The sequence below is a fragment of the Nelumbo lutea genome, chromosome 4 (assembly GCF_056320005.1).
Source record: "Nelumbo lutea isolate HS-2025 chromosome 4, American lotus-T2T, whole genome shotgun sequence".
Taxonomy (NCBI): domain Eukaryota; kingdom Viridiplantae; phylum Streptophyta; class Magnoliopsida; order Proteales; family Nelumbonaceae; genus Nelumbo; species Nelumbo lutea.
The window spans coordinates 19,430,450-19,455,339 of NC_142687.1; the positions used below are offsets into that span (position 1 = coordinate 19,430,450).

At 40.4% G+C, this 24,890-nt stretch overlaps 1 protein-coding gene and 1 pseudogene across 1 annotated transcript; both read right to left on the reverse strand.

The window, feature by feature from the left end:
* Positions 1-6,149: 6,149 nt before the first annotated feature.
* Positions 6,150-7,025, reverse strand: LOC148854392 (UDP-glycosyltransferase 708G1 pseudogene; annotated as a pseudogene).
* Positions 7,026-7,674: 649 nt separating this feature from the next.
* Positions 7,675-24,105, reverse strand: LOC148854393 (Ankyrin repeat family protein). Its single transcript, XM_088983477.1, has 5 exons — positions 22,929-24,105; positions 22,013-22,145; positions 9,770-9,894; positions 9,427-9,573; positions 7,675-8,108 (listed from the first exon to the last, which is right to left on the reverse strand). Exons 1-5 carry the CDS (start codon positions 23,211-23,213, stop codon positions 7,974-7,976), a joined length of 825 nt encoding a protein of 274 aa, XP_088839603.1. The 5' UTR covers positions 23,214-24,105; the 3' UTR covers positions 7,675-7,973.
* Between the last annotated feature and the right edge of the window lie 785 nt (positions 24,106-24,890).

Here is a 24,890-nt window from a genome sequence, read left to right on the forward strand (position 1 = left end):
CTTGTTTTTCTACATTTCTTTTACTTTTTTGCTATAATATATAAATTTTTGAATATTTTATCATTTAATGTATCTTTGCAATTTCTATTTTTATCCAAATTTGATATTTTTCTAATTTTTTTTGTCTTTTCCAATTTCTTTTTTTTTTGCAATTTCTGATGTTATGAATATATATAGTATCATTTTTCTGTATTTTATATTTGAATTTTTTTTTAACTTTTTATCTTTCTTCATATATTTTTAGTTGATATATATATATATATATATATATATATATATATATATATATGTATATATGCGTGTGTGTGTGTGTGTGTGTGTACATTTTTCTGTAATTGTCTACAAATTTCCTGTGTTATTTTTGCAATTTCTAGTGTTTTACATGAAACATATATTATTTACCATTTTTTGTGTTTTTTATAGTTTTTATATTTTTATTTGAAAATTTGAAACTTTTTATATTCCTTTATTCTATGTTTTTCATACAATTAAAATAGAGAAAAGTAAAAAAAAAAAAAAAAAAAAAACTTAATTTAAATTAGAGTGTCAAATGGGCAGGTTAGGGTGGGTCAGTGTTAGAATGGGTTGTGACCCACAACATGGGTGGCAAATGGGTTAGCGGGTTGATATGGGTGGGTTGATACAACCAAACTCACCCATTTGTCAGAGCAAATTTGATAGATAATATATAATACAATTTCAGTTAAAAACACTTGATTCATTAATATATAAATAATTTACTATTTTACTATAATTTATTATCATTAAAACTATGCAGTGAAAAGTTAAGTTTTAATTATGTTATTTACATAAATAATTAAATATACCATTATAATCGGGTCAATCACATTGGACCCGATTATCCAGATTAAAAATCAAGATGGTTCTAGGTTTATGGTTTTGTGTTGATTAATAATAAATTTAGGAGTGAGGACTAGGACACCCTTGTCGAAACTCATTGACAGCCTTAACTTGACCAATCAAAACCGCCAAGGGGTTTTTTGTAATATTGGTTGATTGGTTACAACTTACAAGTTTTCCGATATCATAGTTAAACTCCTTTTTTATAGAGGATCTGATAGTGGAGAGAAGCATTGCTGCTCATTGGAATAAGAAGATATTTGTTATTGGTTTAGCTTAATTGGACAAGATCTGAGATGAGAGAATGGACGTCTGTCTAAACAATTCAAGCATTGTCTCTAACTTAGATTGCTAATCCATAGATTAATTGGTTTTCAAAATCTATAGATTAGCAATACATTCTATTCAAAGCCATATACATAGTCAAATTACTAGTGCTTAACTTATTTCTTACAAGTGAGAGGGATAGGGGTAGCCCAATTGGTGCACTTTGATGTTTTACTATTCACTTAAAAGAATAAAGGGGTGTCATGCATTGACTAATAACAACACCTTCTGTTTGGTATAGATGTTGCATATAAGAAAATGGTGTCTTTTTTTTTTCTTTGAAAAGTTGTTGCCAGGTAGGACTTTCCTATGGCAATAACAATACCTTTTGTTTGGTACCGAGTCCAGATCTGCTCCTCACCGCCTAGCACCTCACAAAGTCCTCACAAAATGTAAGGACGCCATGTGTCCCCAAAATCATGTGAATTAGCATGCGAGTGGGGAGCCTAACAGTCGTTAGTCTCCATTCCATTAACACCCCCCCCCACACCGAGTATTCCCCCTCCACAAGTCTTCTAATTTTCTATTCTTTCCCACTAAGCCTCTACTAAACCCTAGCGCCACTGATTGCACTGTTTTCTCCGATGGATGGCAATTTCATTGGCGACAATATAAAGTATCCCTGCGATCACCAACAAAACAAGACTAACAACTCTGCTAATTTCTTTTTCCTGCCTAAACTCTCATCCTTGTTCCTTTTCACGAAGGACCCAAACTAATTACAATCTATTAACTGCGTGACCATTATGGCACTATCGGTTCAGTTGCATTCAGATGGTAATCTTTTTGTATGAACAAATTAAGAATTAGTGGGATATGACATAAGAACTAGTTATTTAGAAAAAAAAAGGGGAAAAGTAGACAACAAATTCTAAAGTTGTTGGTCTCAATGAACAAACTTTCTAGAAATAGAAAACACTGTTCACTAGAACTAGTCTCTGTATGCTCCAGTTTGAACTAGAAAACACCACATTCATTTGAATCGATTTGGAAGAAAAGAGAGAGAGAGAGAGAAACAAAAAACCCCAACTTGAGATTTTTCAACAGCCTTTTGTTCTTAGGATTTTGGAAGATTTACTTGTGTTTGAATCATCAGAATTGAGTTGCCCTGTCTATTCTTGCTGATGAGATTAAGCCCCGCTAGAGAGACAAAAAGATTTGGATCCTAACAAGAAGAGAAAAAGAGGGCTTGGGTCCTTCGTGAAGAGAAAAGAAAGAGAAATGAGAGTTTGGACAGGAAAAGAGAGCAGCAGAGTTATCGAAATCTCATTTCGTCGATGATCACAAGGAGCCTTCATATTGTCGCCAGTAAAATTGGCAGCTGCTGAGGAAAGCACTGCAACCGGTGGAGGGTGCTAGGGACTAGGGTTTCATATTTTCATTGTTAGAGAGAAAACAGGAGAGACAAGAGGGAATACTCAAGCGGGGTGGGGGCACGGGCTAATGGAATAGAGACTAACGACTGTTAGGCTCCCCACTCGTGTGCACTAATTCACATGATTTTGAAACGCGTGGCATCCTCACGAAATATGAGGACTTTGCGAGGCACCAGGTAGTGAGGAGCATATCTGGGCTCTTTGGTACTGGTGCTCCATATCTGTTTTCAGCACCGGTGCCCATTATAGGAAGTTCATGTCACTGCCACATCATATACTTATTGGCTACAATGAATTTCAAATTGAAAAAACGTCGAATTCAACGTTTTCCCATAACACGCCTTCTCGATTTCCAAGGCATGGTTTAAAGTACCATTTTAAACCATGATTTTTCAACATGACGCTGGTGTATTACGATTCCATGGAGCAACAACGTCGATGTCAAACACCGCCAAAAATAGTTAGAAGTAGTGTTTTGATTTTAAAGACGAGTAAAAAGGGCACATGCAAGATGGAAGAGATGAATAAACAAATAGATGAAACCAACAGGTATAGTTGTGTCATTTCTTCTTTCAGTCTCATTATTATCAACAGGTATTGAGATTTGAGTTTCTCTGTCATTTTCTGTGGATTCATTTTCTACAGGTTCAGAACACAGTTTATTTTCAAAGAATTCAACATCTCTAGTTTCAATTATTATCTTGGACTCTAAGTCTAGAAGTCTATAGGCCTTGCTATGTTCTGCATATCCAACAAACATACTTTTCTTAGCTCTGAGTCCTAATTTGGTTCTTTTAGGATCTAGAACTCTATAATATGCTAAGCACCCCCACATTTTTAGATATGCTAAATTAGGTTTTCTTCTTGTCCATAATTCATATGGGCATTTGTTATTAACTCTAGAAATAATTATGTTATGTAAATGGCAGGCTGTTACGAGTGCTTTCCCCCACAGGTTTAAGGGTGCATTAGCTTTTAACAACATGTAGTTTATCATTTTTGTAAGTGTTCTATTTTTCCTTTCAGCCAGACCATTTTGCTGAGGGGTATAGGGAGCAGAACACTAATGTATTATTCCAAATTCTTCATATAAAGAATTAAACTCATTTTTAAAGTATTCAGCACCCCTATCACTTCTAAGGATTTTAGTTTTCTTTTCTAGTTGATTTTCAACTTCAGTCTTATATAGTTTAAACATGTCAAAGGTTCATTCTTAGTTCTCATAAAGTAGGCATAGGTGCACCTAGAAAAGTCATCTATAAATGTTATGAAGTATCTCTTGCCTCCTCTAGTTAATACACCATTGAGTTCACAGATGTCAGAATGGATTAGTTCTAGAAGTTGAGAATTTCTCTCAACACTAGGGAAAGGTTTCTTAGCCATTTTAGATTTTATACATATTTCACATTTTCCAGTTGATTCATTACTATAAGCAATTATACCTAGTTTGCTCATGTTCTTTATGGATTTAAAATTCAAGTGTGCTAATCTATCATGCTATAAAGGGAAAGAATCAATAATATAAGCAGAAACTTTTCCTTCATTAATACTTAATTTGAACATACTATTACAACCATATCCCTTTCCAACAAACATCCCATTCTTGGATATGATTAGTTTGTTGGATTCAAAGACAACTTTGAATCCCCTCTTACAAACAAGATTTACTGAGACCAAGTTCTTCTAATGTCAGGAACATGGAGAACATTCAGGAGAGTCAGTGTCTTTCCGGAGGTGAAGTTCAACTCTACGTTGCCTCTTCCAGCAACTTTGGCACATGTTTGGTTTCCCATCTGTACCTCCTGGCCATCAGTCACTTCTTCATATGTCTTGAATAAGGACTTGTCCTTACAAACATGGACTGTGGCGCCTGAATCAAACCACCATCCAGAAAACGATTCTGCCATGTTGACTTCAGTAATCATGGCCACGAGATTGTCTTCTACCATGTTTGTAGACTTGGTTTCGCCTTTCCAATATCGGAAGACTCGAGCATAATGCCCCTTCTTTCCACAAACCTAATAGGATCCTTTCTTATTGTTGCTCTTTTTGAAGTTCCCATCCTTCTTCTTTACTTGTAATGCAGGGTTAGTCTTCTTCGATCCGTTTTCCACAAAATTTACCTTAGAGTTCAGCATACCAGTCAGGGTCTTATCCTTACTGCCTCTAATTTGAGACTCTTCTTCAATACGAAGGTGTTGCTGAATTTGCTCCAAGGTAAGTTCTTCAGCCTTGTGCAGAAGCTTCTTCCTGTAATCCTTCCAAGAGGGTGGAAGTTTGGCAATGATTGCTCCCACTTGGAAAGATTCAGGAATGATGATGTTAAGGGATCGAATTTTATTGACTATCACCTGTAGTTCATGAACTTGCTCTAGTATAGGTTTATGGTCGTTCATGGTGAAGTCAAAGTATTCTGCAATAAGATACTTATTCGTACCTGCTTATTGCACCTTGTATTTGAATTCCAGGGCCTTCCAGATTTCTTTTGGAGATGTAAGTTCCTTGTAGAAGTTGTAGAGCCGGTCTGATAAGGCATTCAGTATGTGTCCTCAGCACAGAAGTGAGTCATCTTCCCATTTTGCTCTTTCTTTCTTTAGTTTCTCAGAGTCTTTGTCAGTGGGTTCAGGAAGTGATTGCAGATTCGGGTCCAACAGATAGTATAGTTTCAGTGTGGTCAGAAAGAAGATCATCTTATCTTGCCATCGGCTGAAATTTGTTCCATCAAACTGGTCTAGTCGAACAAGATCTTGGTTCATCATCTTGATCGAAGTCATGCTTGCTTCCGCCTCCATTGCAAAATAACGTTCTAAAATTGTTGGGGAATATGGGGTCACTGTAACTTAGGAGGAGAAGCTCTAAGGTGCGTCTGAAGACAATGTCTTTAGAACGTTATTTGCCCCCACTCAGTTTTACTGAGTTTGCTGTTGGGTTACAGGCAAATTCGTTCCCAGGATACAATAGAGCCTTGGGCGAGAATTTGCAACCAGCAAAGTTAAAGAGTCTCCAAAGAAACCTTATGTGAGACTATAGTAGACCGGACTGAGAGAGAGAGAGATAGTGAATTTCGAAATTGTGTTTTTGGAGTCTGATTCATGCTCCTTAAATAACTTGTGAAGAGGTATGAGGAAAAGGTAGGTGCTGGTTTAGAGAAGGCACCTTGAACAGTCACAATTTCAACCATTGTAATTGCTTAAAAAGTTGTTAACAGTTGGTGACTGTTAACTTTGAATTGTGCCTCTTGATCACACCCGATCGAATCGTGACCGTTGATCTCATCAATGGTGATCAACCGTCATCAACGTACCAAACCCAAAGCCGCCCATCGCAAGCCACGCACACCTCTAAAGCGCCTCATTGCGTCACACATGCGCACGCACGCGCGTTGCGCGGTATCCAATCCCCATACTCTCCTCTACTAATTCTAAGGAGTGTAAATCAGCTCCTATTGAAATATTGAAAACAAAACTTATAATTTTCCAATGTGGGACAAGTTCAAAACTGGGTTTTGTAAGAGAAAAACTGATTTTTTCAAATAAGTGTACAGGTGCAATTTCTCATGTAATTGACCAATCAAACCCATTGGATTTAATCTCTTATGAGATTAAAATCCAACATGTACTCGTATGACTCCAGCGGACCAATAGCCAGCACAAGCGGAAGCCCACTCACGACAATGCCGTTATTCAACACCTAAAGTGACTCTCGCTCCAAGCTCTCGAAGGTGTTTATTAGGATCCCTTTGGCTTGGATGAGTGCTCCACCATTTGCTTTAATTAATGTCGTAAAGAGGTGGGCTGGGTTGAAGAGGGGTGGAGGAATCCATGATTTTGGCACTGATACCCCCGTCAATGCTCGAGGTGTCTGCAATGGTGGGGAAGTGTGCAACGAGGGCAAGCATTTTAGCGGAGGAAGTGAAGAGGATATAGTTGGGAAGGGAGAGATTGGCAGCAACAGGAGCAACGGCATCGGCTAGCAGGATGTCAATGACGAGAGAAGAGAGAGGAGGGGAGAGAGAAGGTGAGCAGAGCGTCGGATGGCCTCAAATTGAAGAAAGAATGGGTCGATGCTGTTGGCAGTAGCAGGGTCCAACTCCAAGGGAAGGATGTGGAATTCAAGGGACTGAATTCTGGGGTGGGTGGACAGGAAGTGGTTGAGGTGGGATGATTCTGCAAGAGAGACTGTAGGGCGAACAACGAGAAAAGAGACCATACAACCATGGGCATCTAGCGTGACAGCCAAACGAAGGAAGGGGGTCAGATGACCCATGCCCAGCACTGGGAAGCAGAGCAACATGGGGCTTCACTGCCAGTCTGGGACGTAGTGACTATTAAGGGCCTTGAGGCTTAGCAGAACGGAGAAACCAAGAAATTGATGAAGATATAATTGCAGAATACCTGTATGTATATAAATTATAAATTAGGCAAACATATATTGTATTTGTTGTTTATCTACCGGGACCATGTGATGATGTATGGATTGGTGAAAAAATGCCCCATATTCCAGTGGAGTGAATAATATATTCACTGCTTGGTGTTTGGACAAAATCACAAAATTAATCCTAAAAAGAGCAATCTTTTTTGAATTCTTCCACAACTTAGATTGAGTATTAAATGAAATCGACTCAAGGTCTGCTCGTTTGTTCTGAAGCCTAACATTTGAAAGTACAATAATTATATTAAGAGATATATTGGTATTTGTGAACTTTTCTTTCCTCTGAACTCTCAATGCAAAGAATATTGTTCTAAACTCTGAATTCTAAAAATTATCAAATATCCATTTTAACCCCATATATGAGAGTTTTTGTTTGTCTATTTTGGGAGTATCATTGGAAAACAAAAACTTGTATAATTGCACTTTAAGAAATAAGAGATAAGAAAAAATGAACAACTATTTTTCTCTTAAAGTTAAAAAATTCCTCTTAAGAGATAAGAGTTAAGAAGAAACGAACAAGCCCTCAATCATTTGATTAGACATCCCCACCTAATTAAGTATAAGTTTTGCTCAACAGTTGACACTATGGTCCCGGTTTGAATGTTTAACCATGTGAAAAGAGGTTAAAGAAAACAACTTAAAGAAAAAAAAAAAAAACAGTTTGCACTTGGCAAGCAACTTTGTCAAGGGACCCAACCTCAATATTTGAGCATCTAATGAGCTTCAGTCATCATTCCATCCATTAAATTCTCTTCTATATGCTTTCTTTCTTTTGCATTCTCTTCCACGAAACTTGTAGAGCTTATCATTGGTTTTGGTTACAGTTTTACCCCGGATGATAAAAGCAAAAATACTAATCACCATTGTTGAAGCAGAAACAAGATTTTTTACAAGGAACCTCACTTTCTATGATTCCTGTTTCCTGATACATGAATGATGGTTTTGCTGGCTCTGTTAATTTATGAAGTATTCAACCATTTAACCTTCAAGCATGGCTTTAGCAGCATCAATCAGCAAGGGTCTGAAACCAACTGAAGCTCGACCAAGCACGGTATATCCATCCTTATCTTCAACATCCACATCTGCTCCATGCCTTATCAAAAGTAGAGATACCTGTCAACCAAACACATCTCAACTAAGATTTGAGGATTGGGGGAATGGCAAACTCCAAATCTTCAAGTTACCTAAATCAGAGAATCATGGTTCCACATCCAGTTCCCACGACTTTTACTTCCTCAGTCACAGAATGAGATAAGAAAAACTAGGGAGTATTTTCACTATTTCACAACTATTTATTTATTTTCTATATTTCCGATTTCCTTTAACTGCACAGTCAGATGTCTAACATTTAAACATGTGGTGTGGTGACTTTCATGCAATAAAGAGGTTAGCTCTACAAAATTATAGAGCAAAAACTTGTGTTTGGGTTTTTATCTATGAGGGGAAAACTTGTATTTGGGTTTACAGGAACCATAACCAGCCTGGGCGCTGGGCCCCATAACTTGTCCTAATTAGGATTATCAGGACACCTTTCATGGTTTCCTACCTTGAAGATCAATGTGTGCAATAATCAGCTTAAATTCTAATACAAAATGTGTGTTCTTAAAAGCACATAAGATGTTCTGAACACATCTGATCATGGTGATTTTTTATATAGGCCCTCTCTAGGATCATCCAATGACGGCTCCTTATCTTTTGTATATGTACTTTGAGCATTTGGATACTGTTTTTTATTTTTTATTTTTTTTTTAGCATTTGGATATTTACTTGGAGCTCAAAATTGTAACACTAATTTACAAGGAGAATCAATTAAATAAATAGTATTTAGTCTGCCACACTAACACTTTTTAATTCAATGGGCAAAAGAACCCTTGAGAAATCAGGTAGAACTAATTGCCTTTTTGCCACTAGCTAATTGTATAAATACACAACTACACATTTATGTATTTAAATAAGTCTAAGTACTTGCAGAGTTGCAGAATCTTGGGAATGAATTGTAGATTTATTCTCTGTACTTGCACAGTTGCACTGATTTATGCTTCCACACTATTTTATTATTCCATTATTTATATTAGAAAAAAGTGAACTTTCAAAAAATTAAAGCATACATGCCAAGTCCCTAAATCACTATTCTTTTTTCCTGGGCTTGCATCAGATATCTTGTAGACTTACCAATGTCAGATTCTGATACTTGTACCCAAATCCATGTAAGGGTACTAATATATGTTTATTTTGGAGGCAGCAAGGAACTTTCTTCCTATCCTTGCGTCTCCATTACAATAATAATCTGGTTGAATACGAAAATGGGAGTTAAATAATTCAATTCTCCCCACTAGTAGAAAATATAATAAAATTTACCTCTTTGTTATGGCATAAATGGAAATTAAATATTTCAATTCCCCCCACTAGTAGAAAATTTAATGCAATTTACCTCTTTGTTATGGCATATTACTGCATTCATAAGAGGAGTTTGACCTGCTTTATCAATAGCATCAACCTCTGCTCCTTCTTCAATCAACATTTCACACAGCTCTGCATTCCCTGTGCTTGCTGCTCTATGCAATGGTGTGCAGCCAACCTGAACCACAATACAACTCAGAATATCAGTGATGGAAGAAAAGAGTAGACACTCGGAGCTTGTATCAACAATCCACATGCTTGCTAGACTGATGTAAACAGAGTGGACATTAAATGCAAAACAAAATCATTTTAACACAAGTGTCAAAACTGAGCGTTGAATGAAAGAGAAAATGGTTCAGTTTGAAGTAACAAGCCTTGTCCTTGAGATTGATTTTTGCACCATGAGAAATCAGAACTTCAGCTATTTTCAACCATCCCTTGCTAGCAACGTAGTGCAGAGCAGTGCGACCACCATTATTTTTTAAATTGACATCAGCTCCTGTTCATGGTAATCCTATTTTAGATTTGCATATAAACCACAGTAGATATGGCTGTAAATAGAACGGATTGGCAAAATAGGATTCATGTAGCCAACCCCATATAGTTGGGATAAGGCATGGATAATGATGATGATGATGATGATATAAACCACAGTAATAAAACTGTTTGTAAAAAAATGTGAATGCTTAAATGGATTTTTGTTTTTCCTTTTTTTTGGTCACCAGTCATCACAAATGCTTAGATGGATGCATGATAATGCTAGAAAAGACAAGGAGAAAAATAAGAGGCAACAAGAGAAAAGATGTTCTGGGGTCCATTGCTTTATGTAAGGGGTTCATTCTGGTATTGTATTGGTGTAGTGGCTAGCCAAGGCTATCCACCTATGTAATGTACTATACTTATTATTAACAAAATTCCTGTTTTTCTTACTGATCAAAATAACAAAAAAGCTGAAAAGAAATCTCCCAACAGATAAATTAACCATCCAGTCTATGACAAATTTTGGATTGTCACAGACCTAAAAGTTCTCAATTCATCAGTGTCCAAAGTCATATGTCCAAAAAATGTGTGGCAGAAGTGCAAAAGTTTAGATGGACAATTGGAAAAACTAACAAGAATAGGACAAAAAATGAGCTTATTTAAAGGAACCTAAAAGTAGCTCCAATAGGTGATAAATGAGGGAAAGTAGACTAAGATGGTCTGGGGATATGGCACCAAATAGAAAGGAATGGTGGAATAGTTTTCATGAGCCAATCCCATGTAGTTGGCACAAGGCTTTGGTGATGCTGATGATGGAATTTACCATGAAATATTCCTTACGAAACAACAAAATATATCATCAGCATGGAAACAATTTACACAAATGAGTTTCCCTTTCAAAGATGTTCCTTTTTCAAGTTCCTCTGCCAATCTCCCTCTCATCAGAGTTTCCCTTTCAAAGAAGTCTGGTGTAGGCCGGTCCCCCCCAAGGTTATGGCTTTGTGTTGGGAAGTGTGGCATGGTAAAGTAAACACGATGGACAACCTACAAAAGAGAAGACCCATCCTTTGTATTTCACCAAACTGGTGTATTCTTTGCAGATCTCATGGTGAGGATTGTAATTATCTATTTTTATCTTGTAGTGTCACTGCAGAGCTCTGGGCTTGGCTTCTATCTTTGTTTGGATCTAGTTGGGATATGCCAGCAGAAGTAAGCACAATCTTTAACCCTTCTTTCTTCTCTTGACCCCATAAAAGAGGAAGGAAAATGTGGAGATGCTCACGAGCAGCATTGTTATGGACAGTATGGGAAGAAAGGAATGCCAGAATCTTCCAAGAAAAAGGAAGAAGCAGTCAAACCTTAAAGGACTGCATTTTGTCTAGGTCTTTACATTGGTTAAATACTAAAATTATTTAACCATTTTACTTTTGCTGATTGTTGGAAGGATTGGAAGTTGGTAGCAAGCTGTTCCTCCTACAAGGGAAGGGTAGTGACTAGCTGGGTCCCCCCTCCTCTTGGTTCTTTGAAGCTGAATTTTGATGGGAGTAGCCAGGGTAACCCGGGTCCCTCTGGGAATGGGAGGTGTACTGAGGAATGAGGCTAGAGAGGTTGTCTTAATCTACTCTGGCCCTTTAGGAGTTGGGAACTCTATCCGAGCAGAACTGCTAGCTGCAATACAAGGAATACTTCTTGCAAAAGAAGTGGGCGTGGAGCAGCTTCTGATTGAAGGAGACTCTAAGACAGTGGTGGACTTGTTAAATAGTCTGGAGGATGTCACTTGGGGCTACAAAAATGAGTTAAAGAAATTCAAATGGCTGACAAGAAATATGTCTATAACAGTACAATGGGTTGGGAGATCAGCTAATGCTTTTGCTGATGTCTTGGCAAAACAAGGGATAAATAGGGAAACATTGTTCTAGGCACAATTGTAACTATTTTAATTTCAACATTCATATTTTCTTTGTTGTAGTTTGTGTATTTGCTGTTTGGAGAGGCTGCTCCTCGCGCCTCTAAGGGGATCTTCTTGTATCTATTCATTATTTTAATAGAATTGATGTTATTTATCAAAAAAAAAACAAACAAACTACATAAATGAGGTGCATAAATATATAGGATATAATTCTTTATGCATGTATGTCAAGAGTTCCTAGTCACTAAACAATTGATGGACCATGGACCCACTAATATAGAATCGAAGTATCAAATTGCTCATTTCAAAAGTCCAGATCACCTTCTGGACTAGCTAGGATGCCAAAAAAATCAAACTATGAATATTACAAGAGATGACAATGCAGCCTGAGTTTTGACCTCATGCAGCAAGTGTCACCCACTGATGCAAGATTAAGAATTTCTTAATTTTCATTGATCAACATATTAATGAAGGAAGAGAGATACAAACAAGGAAACATGGCTAAAGAGACCTGAGCCTCTAAAAAGCACTACCATAAAAGTCCAGACTCCAGATCAAATGCACTGCTCATTGGTGAGATCCACTGCATCTAAATCTTCTGATAAGGGGGAGGATCTGATCAGGTCACCTCATGTGAGGGAGGTTTAGAATTATATGTGTTATAATTCAGGTCTGCCTTAGAGTCCGGCCTGACTGAGTTCAGTTATGTAGAAGAAGAAAAAGTGATAAAGAAAGAGAGAAAGATAGAGAGAGAAGAGAGAATGCTGGTTCGAACTGAAAGAGTCAACTTGACTTCTCCCAATCGGCCAGTAAGAATTTATATTATTATTAAAACGTAACTGAAAAGACCTATGTGCCCTTATTTAAGTTAAGAGCACATGTTTCAACACAACATTACAGATCAGCAGCATCAATCAAGGTATAAAGACAGAAATACCCCTACGCTAACACTCCCCCTCAAGCTGGTGAGTATAAATCATATACTCCCAGCTTGTTACATATGTAGTCCACTCTTCCCCGACTCAAGCCTTTTGTAAATAAGTCAGCCCACTGATTTCCTGTATTAACATGTGTAGCGTCTAGCTCTCCATTCAGCACCTTCTCCCTCACAAAGTGACAGTCAACCTCAATGTGCTTGGTTCTTTCATGAAACACTGGATTAGAAGAGATATGAACTGCAGCCTGATTATCACAATAGAGCTTTATTGGAGTGTTAATGTTGTACCCTACTTCCTGTAGAAGGTTCCTTAGCCACACTAATTCACAAGCGGTGTGCGCCATAGCCCTATTTTCTGCTTCTGCACTACTTCTTGCCACAACCATCTGCTTCTTACTTTTCCATGTCACCAGGTTACCTCCCAGAAACGTGCAATAGCCTGTAGTAGACCGCCTATCAAACATAGAATCGGCCAAATCAGCATCAGAATACCCTTCCATTTCAAGTTTTCCCCCACTCTTGTATATCAGACCGCGACCCGGGACCCCTTTTAGATAGTTCACAATTCTCAGAACTTCATTCCAATGAGGAATCAGAGGTTTTTGCATGAACTGGCTTACCACACTAACTGCAAATGAGATGTCTGGTCTGGTAATGGTTTGGCAGTTCAGTTTGCCCACAAGTCCTCGATATCTGCCGGGGTCTTCAAACACTTCACCCATATCACTGCTTAACTTGGTATTTGTGCCCATGGGTGTTTCAGTTGGTTTGGCACCCAACAAGCTTGTTTCTTCCAGCAAATCAAGCACATACTTCCTCTGGCACAGGTTAATCCCATACTTGGATCTCGCTACCTCTATCCCCAAGAAGTATTTCAGTTTACCTAGATCCTTTGTCTAAAAGCGATCCTGCAGATAAGTCTTCATCCTGTCAATACCAATGTCATCATTCCCAGTAATAACAATATCATCTATATACACCACCAACAGTATTTTTCCTCCCGGAGAGTCATGACTAAATACAGAATGGTCAACTTTGCATTGTTTCATGCCAAACTTCTTTACCACCTCACTGAACCTACCAAACCATGCTCGAGGGGACTGTTTAAGCCCATATATAGCCTTCCTTAGTCTGCACACTTTACCATCCTCCCCCTGAGCAACAAACCCTGGAGGTTGCTCCATGTAGACCTCCTCGAGTAAGTCACCATGCAAAAAGGCATTCTTAATATCAAGACGATATAGTAGCCACCCATACATGGCTGCAAGAGATATCACAACACGAACTAACCCTATCTTAGCAACCGGTGAGAAGGTCTCTATGTAGTCAATGCCATAGGTTTGAGAGTACCCTTTTGCAACTAATCGCGCTTTCAGGCGTTCAACACTACCATCAGGCAAATACATAACCGTATAAACCCATTTACAACCAACAGCTTGCTTCCTAGGAGGAAGAGCAGTGAGGTCCCAAGTATGATTATGATGAAGGGCTGAGAGTTCTTCTTCCATGGCACGGCACCACCCTGGAGAGGCAAGGGCTTCCTGGACATCTTTAGGAACAATAACTGATGATAACAAGGTAACAAACTGGCGATAGGAAGCGGAAAGGTGAGTAAGAGAAACATAATTGAAAATGGGATGAAGGGTGCAAGTACGTTTACCTTTCCGCAAAGCAATGGGTAGATCAAGCTCAGATGCTAAGTGCGGGTCTGGTGCCGGATCCGTCGACGGAGATGTAGCCGGAGGAGTAGTAGCTGGTGCACGTGGGCGATGTGTATACACATGACGGATAGGTGGGCGTTCAACAAGTGGTGGCATCAGAGGCAAGGATTTGGTCACAACTGGAACAAAGGGAGGAGAATCGATAACGGAAAGTGGAAGAGGAGGAGGTGATGAGGAGGAAGCATCACCAGACCCCAAAAAGAACAGAATAGACTCAAAGAAACTGACATCAACACACACAAAGGACCGTCGAGAACCAAGATGGTAACACCTATACCCTTTCTGGGTCCGAGAATAGCCAAGGAAGATGCACATGAGAGAACGGGCATCAAACTTGTCATTCTCGGGACCTAGATTATGGACAAAACAGACACACCCAAAAACTCTCGGCATAAGAGGGAACGGAGACAAAGTGGGAAACAAGACATGAAACGGAGAATGACCATCAAGGATGAATGTGGGCATCCGATTAATCATAAAACAAGAGGTAACCACTGCATCACTCCAAAAAGGTTTGGGAACATGCATGTGCTGCATTAGAGATCTTGTTGTTTCAAGGAAATGGCGATTCTTTCTTTCAGCCACCCCGTTTTGTTGTGGGGTGTAGGTACACGAGGTTTGATGTATAATGCCATGTTGGTCCAGGTATTCCTGAAATGATGAGGATAAATATTCGCGGCCATTATCAGAACGAAAGACTTTGATGTGGGTACCAAATTGGTTACGGATCTCAGCATAAAATTTTTGAAAAACGATAAACAATTCACTTCTTTCTTTCATTAAATAGAGCCACGTCATCATTGAAAAATCATCCACAAAAATGACAAAATATTTGTATCCATTATATGACATCACTTTATAAGGACCCCAAACATCTTAATAAACTAAAGAAAAAGGACTCGACACACAGTTATCAACCCTAGAACTAAAGGGAACACGATGGTGTTTCCCAAACTGACACGACTCACAATCCAAAATAGAAAGCTGACTCAAGGACGGAACCAAGGACTTCAAGACTTTGAGCGACGGATGACCAAATCGGCAGTGCCACTGGAGAGGAGAAAGAGATGACTGGAGAGCTGTTGAAGTTCTACCACCACCACCATCAAGATAATACAGTCCACCTGCTTCATGCCCTCCACCAATCTTCATCCCCATCTTGAGATCCTAAAAGACACACATAGAAGGATAAAAGGTAATGGAGCAGTTAAGTGATTTGGCCAACTTACTAACAGACATAAGGTTAAAGGGCAATTTAGGAACATACAAAACTGATGAAAGGGATACAGGATCTAGGTCAACATTACCAACACCACAAATTGATGATGTGGAACCATTAGCAAGGGTGACAGATTGTGATGTTGAGCAATGAGATAAGGAGGAAAACACACCTGGAGTTCCAGTCATGTGATCAGAGGCTCCAGAGTCAATGATCCAGGGATTGGGTGTAGATGCCAGACAAACCTCTCATATTCATCACGGGGAACACTCACCATCTCCTTCATGGGACCATCTGTGGATGTAGGAGGCAACTGGTCAGATGAATGATTCTCCTGTCTAAAGCTGGAACTTGAGTCACTGGTCGCAGCATGATTGGCCCAGGTTGAGGGAGGATCATGTAAATCATAACAATAGTTGATGGTATGTCCATCCATACCACAATGAGTGCACTTCCTCGGGCCTGAGCTACATCCTCTACCACAGGCTCCCCCTGAATCTCTACTCCCAATACGACCACCACCACGATTATGAGGAGACCCACCATTGCCACTTCGGCCATATGCAGAACCACTACCACCACCACGGCCAGATTGAGCTCCCCGAGCTCCACCTCTACCACCATGGCCTCTCGATGCAGCAGAGGCAGATCTATCTGAGATATTAGAGTTCTCAGTAGATCCGATAGGAATCCTCCGAAGTCGAGCAAATACCTCTTCTAGAGACGGAAAAGCTGATCCCCCTAATATCTGAGCCCGTATTGGTTCATATTCAGACTTTAGTCCCACAAAAAATCTAATCACATCAAGTTGCTCTCTCTGTTGTTGCTGAATCTTGACATCAGAAGTGAGAGAATGATAGACATTCAACTCATTAAGTATGTTCCTCATGTTGGCATAGTACTCCTCAAGACTTTGATTGCCTTGTTGCAGATTAAAGTACTCTTGATAAAGCTGATAAACTCTGGTTGTATTGTCCTGCCCCGAATACAATTTCTTCGCATGGTCCCACACATCTTTGGCAGTATCAAGGAACATGAAGTTCACACTAATCCTAGGTTCCATACTGTTCCACAACCATGTGATGATCTGAGCATCCTCTTGCTCCCAGTCTTCATACTCCTGAGAGTCAGAGGAGGGTTTCTCCTCTCTGATGTGTTTTACCTTCTTCTTTGCCTTCAAAAAGACTTCAACAGATTTAGCCCAAGGCACATAATTCTCTCCATTTAACTTAATGGAGGTCATCTGAACATTCAGGTAGTCTGTAGGCACCATCACACTAGGTTTATAATCCTTATTGTCTCCCATTATGTTATCACCAATTCTGCACACTTGCTGAATTCTATTATCACTAAGATCTACACACTACACACCACTAGGTCACACCTGTCACACTGATTGCAGCACTAATTGTTGCTGGAATGTGTGCTCTTTACACCACAAACCCTAGATCACACCTGTCACACTGATTTCAGCACTTGTTGTTACTGAAAAGTGTGCTCACACCACAAACCCTACTCCTACAACTACCTGAAATCTCACCACTATATAATCATATCTCTTCCTTCAAAATGCATAACAGATATCATGCACTGAAATCTCTTACCTTATCGCTGATGTAACACCCATATGAGCAGGAGAGCAGTCCACACACAACAGTCGCTTCACACATAACAGCCACACACAACAGCCACTGCCCACACAGTTCAGCCCTCTATTCTTCCTCTACTACAAGAGGACGATCTCAGAAATCACAGCAACCGACCACATACGACCTGACTGGAGGCATAGAAACCCCCAAGGGAAGAGGGCGATCACTCCTTTTCAGCCCTTTCCCTTATCTCCAATCGAACACAGAAAAAAAAGGAGGAAAACCCTAGATAGGGTGCGCAGAGAATGAACCCTAGGCAAGCAGAAATCTAGGCAGATTTAACCTAGCTCTGATACCAAGTTACAATTTTGGTCTGCCTTAGAGTTTGGCCTGACTGAGTTCAGTTATGTAGAAGAAGAAAAGGTGATAAAGAAAGAGAGAGAGAGAGAGAGAGAAAGAGAGAAGAGAGAATTCTGGTTCGAACTAAAAGAGTCAACATGACTTCTCCCAGTCGGCCAGTAAGTATTTATATTATTATTAAAACAAGACTAAAAAGAACTATGTGCCCTTACTTAAGTTAAGAGCACATGTTCCAACACAACATTACAAATCAGCAACATCAATCAAGGTATAAAGACAGAAATACCCCTACGCTAACAGTTCCTTTGGACAGACCAATATTCATTGCCTTGGGCATATAATAACAGGTGGGAAAGTTTGTAAAGACCCGAACAAGGTTTCAAGCATGGTCAACTGGCCTAGACCATGGAACCAAAAGTCACTTAGAGGGTTCCTTGGACTGACTGGTTACTACAGACGTTTCATAGCTGGTTATGGTATGTTGGCCGCACCTCTCACTAAGTTGTTGAAGAAACAATCCTTTACATGGGATGAGGCGGCAGAAGGGGCCTTCCAATCTCTTAAGAAGGCAGTCACATCGCCTCCCACCTTGGCTCTTCCAGATTTCAGTAAAGAATTTGCAGTGGAAACTGATGCTTCAGGGAAGGGGATTGGTGCAGTCTTAATGCAGAATGGGCAACCATTGGCCTTCTTCAGCCGAGCTCTATCAGCCCAGGCCCAAGCCAAGTCCACATATGAGAAAGAGTTGATGGTGATTACCTTAGCAGTACACAAATGGAGGGCGTACCTTCTGGGAAGGAGATTTACAGTGCGGACTGATCACCGAAGCATTAAACATTTATTGGAGCAGAGGATTCTCAGCCCAGAATAGCAAAAATGGGCCTACTAACTTCTGGGTTACGATTTTCATATTGAATATAAACCTAGGCCTTCAAATGCAGTTGCAGATGCACTATCCAGGGTAGAAGATTTCCAGCTGATGGGCCTGTCTAAACCCAATTACCCCTTGTATGACCTCATCCAGAAGGAGGCACAATCAGATCTAAAACTCAGTCGGATCCGATCCCAATGGAGCAAGGATCCCACTTTAGTGTCAGGGTATTCCATAACTGGTACTACACTCTTCTATAAAGGCCGTGTGGTAGTAGCCAGCAAATCAGAGTATCAGAAGGAGTTGTTCAAGCTATTTCATGACTCGTATATAGGTGGGCATTCCGAGTTTCTCAGAACCTACAAGAGGATAGCGAGCCATTACTACTGGAGGGGAATGAAGCGTATGGTTCAGAGTTATGTGGCCTGTTGTGACATATGCCAGCAGCACGAGTATAGCACCCAGTCTCCTGCAGGTCTAGTTCAGCCCTTAACCATTCCAGAATGAGTATGGGAAGACATTACCATGGATTTTATTACCGGGTTGCCTAAATCAACAGGGAAGTCGGTGATCCTAGTGATTGTGGACCGCCTGAGCAAATATGCTCATTTCTTGGCGCGACCACAGCCGTACACAGCTTCCACAGTGACTCGAGCTTATGTCCAGGAGGTAGCCAAATTGCACGGCACTCTGAACTCTATCTTGACCGACAGAGACCCCCTCTTTATGAGCAAATTCTGGGATTCTTATTTTTCTGCTCAAGGAGTACATATGCTTCACACCAACAACTACCACCCCGAGACAGATGGGCAGTCCGAGGTGATTAATCATTGCCTTGAAACTTGTGTTGTTTCATCTGAGAGAAGCCCAAACAGTGGGCTTACTGGCTGCCATGAGCCGAATATTGGTATAACACCACATACCAAGCTTCAGCAGGGACCACTCCATTTAAAATAGTTTATGGGAGAGATCCTCCAGCCGTGATTCCTTACGAGAAGGGGACTCCTACAGTGGCTGAGGTAGAAGGCCAGTTATTGGACAGAGATGAGATTTTGAGATCCCTCAAGCTGCATTTGCAGAAAGCCCAACAGCGCATGAAGTTAGCCTATGATCGCAATCATCGAGAGCTTGAATTTGCAGTTGGGGATTGGGTCTACTTAAGACTCCAGCCTTACCGACAAGCTTTGGCAGCCCGACGGGTTTGGCAGAAGCTAGCTCCTAAGTATTTTGGCCCATTCATGGTGATTGAATGAGTAGGGAAGGTAGCTTACAAACTGGAGCTTCCTATTTCCTCGAAATTACACCCAGTTTTTCATGTCAGCATGTTGAAACCATGTCTAAGTCCTACCACTAAGGTCGGCCAAACCCTCCCACAGTTCACTGAAAACGGGGACATATTGATTGAGCCACAACAAATCAGAAATATAAGGTGGGTCAAAATGGGCAAGAAGTTACACAAGCAGGCCCTGGTCATGTGGAAGAACTTGCCACCAGAAGATGCCACATGAGAGGACTATGACAAACTGAAAGACCAATATCCTCACATCAACCATGAGGACAAGGTGTTTCTTGAAGAGAGTGGGACTGATAGGCCCTCGACCACCCATTCGGGCCCATCACAGGAGATCCAGGCCCACGACATGCAGCAGCCGGGCCAAGCATGAGAGAAGCACTCGATCTCCCATGTGCAACCGCCACTGAGGTTTGTTTACGTGAGGAAGCCACGTCCCTCCAGTTAATTAGCCGTCTCAGTCAAGCCATGTGCAGGAGAGGCTGAAGAGAGAGTATAAGTATTGTATTACCTCACCGATTCTGGGCATGAAAAATGAAACCCTACTGATCTCCTCCATCTCTCCTCCTCTCTTCATCCTCTCCTCTACTCTACTCTGTTTTCAGGAGGGTGAGCTCCCTCGAACCAGCTCAGGTTTTCAGATTATCAAAGTGATCTTATCAGATACCTTGTAAGGCCACTAATAGTTCAGCCCTATTAGGATCTCCCAAACCCACTGGGCCAGAGAATAAGGCTAAAATGTTGCAGTCCTTATCTCTCAACACGCCTCCTATTCCAGAAGGTCCTGGGTTACCCTGACTACTTCCATCAAAATTCAACTTTTAACTACATCTAGAAACCCTTTAGGGATGCAACTTGGGCAGGCCTAACCTGATCCAACCAACTCTTCCTAGGCTTGGATTCAAATTTTCAGGTTTTCAGCTGGGCCCAGGCCTAACAAAACCTTGGACCAGGCTTTTATTGTATTTGCCAAGTCTCATTCAATTGCTAGGGATGATCCATTCCCCACATTTTTCTACCTTCTTGTTCAATTTTCTTAGTCCCCTTCAATGGCCAAAGAAGGTAATTTAATCTGTTTGGAAATGTGCACAGTGCACTCCCATTTGAAGAGTCCTTACCTCAGCCCTTGTGGAATTAGTGTTGAGGGGTATTGTGCCAACAAAAGAAATCAAGCAAATAAACTTGGGCCTATTATCAGGCTGGGCTTGGATTAAAGCATCGGGCATACTGATCTCAACCCAAGCTCAGCCTGATAATAGGCCCAAGTTTATTTGCTTGATTTCTTTGGTTGGAACAATACCCCTCAACACTAATTCCACAATGGCTGAGGTAAGGACTCTTCAAATAGAAGTGCACTGTGCACATTGCCAAACAGATTACATTACCATCTTTGGCTATTGAAAGGGGACTAAGAAAATTGAACAAGAAGGTAGAAAAATGCGGGGCATGGATCATCCCTAGCAATTGAATGAGACTTGGAAAATACAATAAAATGGTGGCAAAATATCTGGAGCAGTTATGGAGCTTGGCACATTTCCTAAATGATATTAAAGAAATCCTTGGATGGAATAAATGCTCAACTTAGATGGATTCAAGGAGAGATAAACTCACAAGAGGAACATCTAGTCAGATTAGAACTACAGTCTTTTAAAAGGCTTGAGTCGCTTGACTAGGCTCACAACAAAGTGCATTTTGCAAGTTGTATCTCACTTGAACCTTAGTAACCCCTTTTTTTTGGTACTTGAACGGTTGAACCCAGGAGCTCACCTGACTTGTTGTTATGTTTTGATGAATTGACCTTGAATTTGATGCTCAGTAGGCAATTCATTATGTTTCAGGTTGTGCTTATGATGACCAGGGTTTAAACATTTAGCCTATGTAGGATGTTTACATGGTTGTATCTTTTATGCGAACAACACAATACTCTAACCAATTGAGCTAATAATACTTTTTGAAATATCATATTACTTTCAGAACTTGATGTTGCATGTTCTTTTATATTAACTATTTCTTTGGATTTTTTTTTTCAAAAAAGTGGTTCCACACTTTGTTCAAGCATGCATCTTACCTTGTGGCTTGCACATCAGGCTCTAGGAACCCCTAGCAAACAAGCCTCAACCAAACACAGCATCACCACAAAGGAAGTTCTCACTTTGTGCATTTGTTCTTGACATTGTTTTGCATGTCATTCTGAAAGCTATTTTAGATAAAATTAACTTGCAAACTCTTCAACTTCTCACCTCTGCTCAGCAAGATCTCAACAATCTCAGTATTTCCACTGCTAGCAGCAGAATGTAGAGGTGCCCACCCTTCTTCATCTGTACTGTTCACTACGCTAATAGATGCATCAACATCTGACAGTGTCCTCACGACCTGTTCCCAAAAAATGAAGAAAATTGAAGTAATATTAATTCAACTGTAGCATAGAAATGGCTCATTGAATAACAAAGAAGAAGGGATAAATGGGGAATCCAATGTTACGACCCATTTTTTCCCATATTGGTAGCATGGGATGCTAATGCAAGGTATCCCACATCAGTAGTATAGGATGCTGTTGTGGGGTATATATATGTTTGGGTTCCCTCCCTCTAACAGCTAGCTTTTAGGGGTGAATTCTCCTAAGTCACATAACAAATGGTATGCACATAACATGGAGGCGGGACTGCAGAGCATGGTATATTTGTCCTATGTTGGTAGTACGGGATCCTAATGCGAGGTATCCCACCTCATCGGTAGTATGGGATTATGGGGTATATATGTGCTTGGGATCCCTCACTCTAACAGCTAAAGTTATCCTAAGGCACATAACAAATCCATAAATAAAAATACTAGACAAGAAACATGCGATAAAAGGAACTGCACTCTAATGACTAAGGAGAAGAAATGTCCATTACTATTAACCATAACTGGAGCCAAATTGAGCAAAAACTCTCTGTTCTTGCTTATTGCATTAAGCAACAGGAAAGAAATCTCTAGAAAAAGAAAAATGCAAAGTAAAAAGGAAAAGAGTTCTAAAACATCCTTATCCAAATGCGAAGCAAAGAAAATTAAAACCAGATTCTAGAAATATGAAAAACAGAAGATTTTCTAAATTAACTCCCCCAGATGCAAATGAGTACCAGAAGAACAGAACCCTATAAGATTTCGAAAAGTGACCTCAGCATGACCAGATGAGACAGCGACGTGAAGGAGAGAACGACCGTCGTCGTTTATCAGCGACAGAGCTCTGTGAAGATGCCCCTGAGAAAGAGCTTTGAAGATCGAAGCGTCTCCTTTCTCAGCTGCTTTGAAGAGATCTTCGTCCTTGATTTGGTTCTGAAGAATTTCCCGTTTCGGAGAATCGATGTCCATCTCCATCAGGGAGTAGGGTTTGTTCTTACCGCCTTTTTCACTTGTGTAAAATGAGGAGAGAGGGAGGGAGAGAAGCTGAGTTCCAGTCATTCAATTTAGATCACCAATGTTTTCTTACATAGTCTGACTAGTCAATTATTTGGGCAGCTACTTATCATTTTGTTATTGATAGACCAGCGGGTTCGACAGCCGTTGATCGATCAATCAAGCGGTGTAAGCAACATGATGACGTATCCGGGCAAATTTAAAATTACCCTTACTTTCTAATCGACAAATTGTATGATTAATTATTGTCTTCAATCACCCTTACTGATTAATTTCCGTCACACATGACATTTTTTAAACCCAATATTATCCTTCATCCCTCTCCTTCTCCCTCCTCATCCTCCTTTATCTTTTTCTACAAATCGAGCTCCGCCTCTGCCTTTTATCTCCGTTTCCGTTTTCATCTCCATCTCCACCTCTACCTCCATCTCCGTTCCATTAGATCCATCTCCTTGTATGTCTGAAACAAAACCCATTTCTATATCTCCAAATCCCACGAGCCACTCACATTTGTAGAAGCATCATAGAAGTGCAGCTCCACTTTGAGAAAACCCTAGAAAAGAAACAGATTGTCGATTGGAAGTTCTTATTTTTCTTCTTCACATTACCCATTTATACAATAAAAAAACCTCTTCCATCGACACAAAGATGTCAGAACTCGGAAGAGGATCATGGACGCCAGAGCCTACTCACATTTGCAGAAGCGTTTCCAATTAATAAAGTGTAGGTCCACTTCGAAAAAACCCTAGAGAATAAACAAGCTCTCGATCTACAAAAGAAGGAACTTTGGAAGATCTTCCGATTCTTCTTCATCTTTCCTCGGTCTAGTGTTCGCTACCAGGCTTAGTCACCCCGCCTCCAATGCTGGCACTGGCATTGGCACTACCGGGTCTCAACAGGGCTCCTCACGTTTGCCCACCTCATCTTCTATGTCTCCATGGCTCAAACCCTCCGTTGCATCAATGAATTCAAGCACCGGTGGAGATGCCACAAGCTAACGCTAGGGCTGGCTGCTACAACTTCCAGCAACGATAGTGATCTTCTTCTTCCTCCGCCCCTTCTCCTCTTCGTTCTCCGATGACGGATGATTTAGCCCGACCTAATAAGTAAAGGTCATGTGGACACAATCTACAAGTAGGATGACAACTCGGCAAAGGGAGCCTAATCAGCAGTTTGGGAGCTCGGGTATTCGTGCACCTTGGCATAGAGCCACCTTAGCATAGAGTCACCTCGGCACCAAAGCCAGTTCGACACCTAGGTACCGAAGTGACACGTAATCAATTCCAAAAGCTTCTCAACGGACTTTGAATCTCCTAGGATCACGTTGTGTAACGACAAGCCTTATCCTCTCCCCGGATCAAACGGTAACAATAGACTTCATTGACTGGTATGTTACTCTCCTTCTAAAGCGAAAACGGATTTCATCTACGTGGACCGAGGATCCCAGAGTCATTTTGTGAGACCCACGACAGCTCAACTATATAAGGGCATCAACCCCTCTAAGGCTCAAGTACGTGTGATTTAGTGCGTTCTAGCTCTCCTTATTCTCAAACTCTTAGCTTGCATATCCTATTACTAATTTAAGCATTGGAGTGACCTCACCGGGTTAGTCACCCTAAGTTCTCTGATACCTCATTTTCCTTGCAATTCGAGTGACCTACTTGGCTACAGGCATCCGAGCTGCCTTACGGCTATGAGCATCTAGATCGCGCACCATCAATT

What these genes read in the sequence shown, in the direction of transcription:
- LOC148854393 (XM_088983477.1), bottom strand. Translation starts at nt 23,213, where the DNA reads ATGACTGGAACTCAGCTTCTCTCCCTCCCTCTCTCCTCATTTTACACA. An exon ending in TCTCATCTGGTCATGCTGAG is followed by an intron (nt 22,146 to 22,928) that starts GTCACTTTTCGA and finishes TTTTGGGAACAG; the next exon opens with GTCGTGAGGACACTGTCAGA. An exon ending in TGAGATCTTGCTGAGCAGAG is followed by an intron (nt 9,895 to 22,012) that starts GTGAGAAGTTGA and finishes TACCATGAACAG; the next exon opens with GAGCTGATGTCAATTTAAAA.